Genomic DNA, 6,000 nt, shown 5'->3' on the forward strand with positions numbered 1-6,000 from the left:
AGGAATCTTAGCAGAGCGCTTAAAGCTTTTATATGTTGTGATCTGCAAGTGTCTCTTAGGTAGTTTGATCATGCAGTCAGTTTACTAGAAAATAAATATTTTTTATTCTTTTAATTTGACTTTTGAATTATCAAATTAGGATAATAAATACGGTAGGGGAACAAGAGAATCATGAAGTTTGGAATTCAGTGAAGTGGGTGCTGGATAGGAAGAGTAATGGGAATCTGATATTTGTCTATTAATGTGGTGGTCTCTTACACTTACACTTTCCTCAAAGTATATAATCAGCGTTACAGCCCTGTCCTGCCTTACACAATTTTACATGTGTACTATTGCTCTGTATTTTGAAATTCTACAAATGTGGTTCCTATCAGCTGCTAATGTGTAGATTTTTGCATTTCAGCTTTTTAAAAATCAGCCCAGGTATGCACTGTGTCCCCCTGCAAATGCCCCATATATACTGCAGATGCTTGTTCTTTTAAGCACTGTTTTACTCTTTCGTGCTTTGTAGGCGTACGTGTAATACAGCTGTTGAAATTTTGACAAACAGGTATTCAGCCTTCCATTAGGTAACAAAACACACTATCTCTCTTTAGTTAAAGAAAACCACTTAAATCGGGTGAATGTTCCTTGTGGGAACAGGGGCTTCCTCACTGAGGAAATTCTAAAGGACCCCCCCCTTTTTTTTAATTTCTTAAAAAAATTTTTTTGTTAATTTGAATTTAGACTCCTTTAGGCAGTTTGTTCTTTAGCATTTGAATACTGCATTTCATACATGTTTTGGATTTTTCTTGTTTTGTGTAACTTACCTGGCTAAGCATATGGTACTATCAATTGCTGATAAAGTTAACATTTTTGTTTTTGATTTTAAAGTTGACTTTTCTTCTCCCACCCTTGTTTTCCCTCCCCCCAATTAAATCAACTTAGTTGAGGAAAAAGGAAGTATATATTGTGAAAGAATTATAAAAATAAGAGGGGGTTAGGTGAACTGCATTTGGAACTACATACAAAATTCAATAACGATTTCTCCAGACATACAGTAAATGCCTTTTTCTTTGCACATTCTTTCCAAAATGATCAAATTTTAAAAAAGAAAATGAACAAGCTTGCACACGAGAAGGAAATAAACAATTAAAGCTGTTATTTTAAATTCTTTCCTGTTCCTGGGGGTTGTTCTTTGTTGGATTTCAGGTGATATAACGTAGTCCTGTAGGATTGTGGAAATGCATATTTTTGGGGAAACTTAAGGGCTCATCTGTTTCTCCATTGCCTAATTCTGTCTTTTTTTGATTACAAAATAAAAGTTGCGTTTTCAGGATACAGAAAGTGTGACACTAGCTAAACCTGTTACCTACAGTAGCACTAAATTGTGGGTAAGCAGCTACCGTTATAAAGAAGAAACGTGGCATCCTGCACAACTATTGATATGGTGGTGATGGGTACATGTTGAGCCACCAGAAACTATTGGGCTGTTCAGAAAGTTTTAGCTCAGAAAAATCTTATTAAAGCAGATGTCCTTAATGGAGAAGAGTTGTCAGTCTTTGTCATGGGGGCGCATTGCTGGGTCATGGTCACCTTTGGTGTCTACCAGGACCTCCAGGACCATTTCTACGAATCTGTTTTTCAGCTTGTTGAGCCACAGTGCGTGTTGGTGCATGGGGTTATTCCTCCCCAGATGCAGGATCCTGCATTTTCCCTTTGTTGAGCTTCATGAGATTCCTGTTTACCCATTTCTCCAGCCTGTCGAGATCCCTTTGAATGGTGACACAACTATCTGCGGTATCAACCACTCCTGCTGGTTTTGTATCGTCTGCAAACTAGCTGAGGGTGCGCTCTGTGCCCTTGTCCAGGTCACTAATGAAGGGGTTGAATAGTGCTGGCCCCTGGGGCCCACCACTAGTGACTGGCTTCCAGCTGGACTTTGTGCTGCTGGTCACAACCTGCTGATCCCAGAAGTTCAGCCAGTTTTCAGTCCACCTCACAGCCCACTTACCTGGCCTGTACATCATTAGTCTGTCTGTGAGGATGTTATGGGAGACAGCACTGAAAGCCTTACTGAAGTCGAGATAAAAAACATTCGTTGTTCTCCCCTTGTCCACTGAGCCAGACATCTCATCGTGGAAGGCTGCTGTTGCTTTATCATATCCTCTTTTAATGGGGAGGCGATGACAGTGTTTTGATATTGCTATGTTAAAATCCATGATTTGTCTTAGTTTCTCTTGAGGAAAAATATGGGTGGTAGGGAATACACAGAACTGAACTTCTTGAGATTCACTGGTGCGAGAATACTTTGTCCTGAAAAATTTTAAAACAGATATTTAAAAATCCCTACAGAAAAAATAGGATATTGTGGAAGTAGCTGACCTGAGTGTGCAGTGTGTCTTCTGAAGTTTCAGAATGTTGCTGCTGTTTAAATTGATATTCAGATTTTCTTTAAAACTGAAAAGCATTACACATAGAAATCAGTGTTTTGCAGCAATGATTTGTAAAGAACCCTATGCATCCATAAAATCCTGACTTCTATTAATACTTGCATGTATACTACTTTGGTATATGTAAGGGATGAAAATGTAACATCTTTATTTTTAAAGCTGAAAAACTTATAATGTATACTCTTTCTTATTTGTTGCAGGTTTGTGGAATCTTGCTTCTCTTTTTTCCAATTTATGTTTGTTTGTGTTGATGCCCTTTGCCTTTTTCTTTCTGGAATCAGAAGGATTTGCTGGCTTAAAAAAGGTAGGAATGTACTGTTAAACACTGTATGGCGTAATTATGGTATACATTCCTTTTCAGCCTCATTTCTGATGAAATTGGATTTGGAATAATTTTTGTCACTGAGCTCTGTCTAAATACGTGAATGTGTGTATACACACAAATTCACACCCACAAGCAGGTAAAGTGAATATACAGTATCTGGCTGGGTGTAACTTTAAGGGAAAAAGCTCTTGAAAAGCTACAGATACTGGGATTAAGAAGGATTTTTTTTTTTTAAATGAAATGCTTTAGCTTTTTTTTGAAGATGATTTTGTTTTTTCTTTGAGGAAAACTGTTTTGGTAACATGAATGTGTCCTCTTGATGAAAAGAGATCAAAAGTGAACTTTGTGAATATCTCTAGATGAAAACAAAAGAGTAATATGAGCGATAGAAGTGTAGGGGCCTCTTGTGGACTAAAAATATACAGAGTAGGACATGTTCCATTTTAGCAGGTAATATTATGGAGAAGAATCTACAGTTAACTTTATTTGCTTGCTCTCTTTGAAAGCAGAACTGTAAAGAAACTAAATATTATTCATGTTAATTTCTGTAAGTAACTGTTGGTCTGATAACTATCTGTGATTTTTTTTGAAGAAAACGTGAATGTTTAAAACGCATCATTTATCCTTGCTGGAAGAAGGGGGGGAGGACCAACCCTGAATCAACACTGAATTCCTGAAGTGATCAATGACTAAAGACTTTAGGCCTAAACTTAAGTAACAAGATGTTACAGAAAATTGGAACTTGCAATTTAGAATATTCTGTTTTGTTTTAATAAATTAAAGTTGCTACATGTTCATAAGAGACAATGAGGTTTAAAAACAAACTTTGCTGATGCAAAAGAAAGGAAGTATAATATACAACAAATTAAAAAAAAAAAACCCTTAAAATTATTTACAACAACTACCAAGGGATGTTAAAACAAGAGAAGGTTGAATAAATGCACTAGAAATAAAGTAATAAGAGAAGAAAGTATAGACTTGTTATTCAGTCACTCTTCCTGTTAATAATAGATGACCCAGAGAAAACTAACAAGTTTGATTTTTGAGTTTTGTAGGTCTATCTTCCAAATTTTGCAAAAAGGGCTTTATATTGATCAGATACTTGGTCAGTATTAACAATAATGTGTGAAGAAAACTGTCTAAAATGGGTAGAGAATGACAAAAATATTTAGCTTAGTTGAATATACTCAAGTTGACAGGGCTGACTGTTTCAGCAAAACATAGAACTTGGCAAAGCAATTTCTGAACAACTAGGAATTAGTAAAGAATTTGACTGGAGAAAGTAAAATGTGTATCTGTCTTTTCACTTTGGAAATATTTATAAGTTACCTGATTCTGCTAACGGGAAAATACCTAGGGATAATAGTTAAAACAGGGTAATAAACAGCCAGGAACATCGTTATGCTCCCATGTAACAATATGATAATAATAACTATAATATTAATATATGAACTAAATAAATGCAATGAAAAAGAAATTACTATAATGAGAAGCACAACAAAATGAAGTTCAAAGAGTAAATATCGAAGAACTCAAACAGGAATTGCTGTCTGGGGACCAATACTACTAGATGTTTTCTTTAATCTTTATAATCTGAATGGTTACATTTTTGTTTTTAATGATACCATGTTTGAGAGAATTCCAGGTACTTTGAATGACAGCATTAGAAAGCAAAGGATCTTGAGAAATGGCCTGAAATTAGGAAAATGAAATGCATTAAAAATGAATGCAAAACACTTCCGAGTCATTGGTGGATCAGAAGTAACACATAAATCAACAAGATGATGATTGCTGTGGGAAGGAAAACGTAGTTTTTGGTTGCGTTCATGAGAATGTGGCATGGAGGTGATAAAGGTGGTATTTTTGTTCTTGGTAGAATTGGGGAAGCCTCAATGGGAATACTGAATCCAGTTTTGGGTTTTAAGCTTCTTGTAGATACTTAAGAGAGAAAACAATGAAAGAGAAATGAGAGAAAGCAATGAAAATACAATATGTGGAAAGTATTGGATGAGGAAAACTTTAATTGGGATAAAATAATGTGAAGAAATGGAGAATTTCTTCTACGGTTGAAGCCTCTGTTTAGGTAATATAAGATGAGCAATATAGCTATGTCAGAACTGACCTGCAGGACCCAACCAAGATGGCTGTGTAAATACTGGTTTGGCTAGCCTGTTCTGAGCTCTGCGCCATTATATTTTGTTGATGGAACTATAGAAGTGTCCAAGCTATTTCTGTGTAGGTTTGGGTGACCAAGCTAATGGGCTCAAGTTTAGAGGAGTCTGGGGTTAGGCTAAGTGTTGTTCATACTACTATGTTTAACCCCATTTACCCAGTTCAGCTGGAAACCACTCTCCTCTTCCCTCTTCATGCACATACTCCTAGGGCTAGGAACCTTTCAGCTACTCAGTTTGTCCTTCCAGTTTTCAGGTGGAGGCTGCTCTGTTTTCCTTTGACTCTGAGGGTCTAGCCACAGCTAATGTGTATCTTGTTAAAAACAAACCCACCACCAACGTAACTGATCTTAGTGGAGGTCAAGATTGTGGGAGATGGTACAAGCAAAACTGTGGAGGGGGGGAAAAAAGGATTCTTTTTTTCCTTAAAACATTGTATACAATACTAGCAGTATATACCTTGACTTGTGGATTTCTTCTTGTCTCAAACTGATGCATTATGTATCCCAGTTGTATTAACCTGCACATACCTTGCAGCCCTTTTAAAATTGAAAAATTTTATTTTTTCAATATGAAAGTACCTTCTCTTCAGTATTTTTTCCTATAAAGTAAGAGTGACAAATGACTTTCTGGACTAAATTTGTAGTTAAAGTTTTGAGAGGTCCTGTACACCTTCCTTATGCCATTCTGTTCAAATTCTGATGCAGATAAATGATTATTGCTGCAATAAATACAATAAATATTTTTTTAAACAATTAAATCGCATAATAGGGTGATTCAAATCTGGGAAAATTTGTTTAGTTGAACTAAGGGATGCATGTAAGCATTTCAGTTCTGTAATCATGAAGAGTACTCCCCATCTATTCTACTCTCCTCAGATGTTGGCACATTGGTTATCTGTTTCTCTTGGCAGATGATTTTAAGACTGTGACTACCTTGTAGAGTTCTGGTACTTTTGCAGATCATTTGGGTTTTGATTATACTCGTGCAAATTTAAAAATGAAGAAAAAAACCTCCCAAAAAACCTAACTGCCATTCATCACATTGGACTAATGGGCCAGAGAGAGAACAT

The 6,000-nt window shown here is 36.1% G+C and overlaps 1 protein-coding gene across 7 annotated transcripts in view; it reads left to right on the forward strand.

Annotated features, from left to right (window-relative positions):
• LMBR1 (limb development membrane protein 1) overlaps nt 1-6,000 on the forward strand; it is a 79,505-nt gene that overhangs the window by 24,463 nt on the left and 49,042 nt on the right. For all 7 annotated transcript variants that reach the window (XR_010883534.1, XM_067291939.1, XM_067291940.1 and 4 more), the window contains one exon: nt 2,633-2,736. Coding sequence is in view for 6 of the 7 variants with exons in the window: in XM_067291939.1 (XP_067148040.1) it covers nt 2,633-2,736 (104 nt within the window). In the remaining variant the exon portion in view is untranslated. The remainder of the gene's footprint in view (nt 1-2,632; nt 2,737-6,000) is intronic.

This window comes from Apteryx mantelli, chromosome 2 (assembly GCF_036417845.1).
Source record: "Apteryx mantelli isolate bAptMan1 chromosome 2, bAptMan1.hap1, whole genome shotgun sequence".
NCBI lineage: Eukaryota > Metazoa > Chordata > Aves > Apterygiformes > Apterygidae > Apteryx > Apteryx mantelli.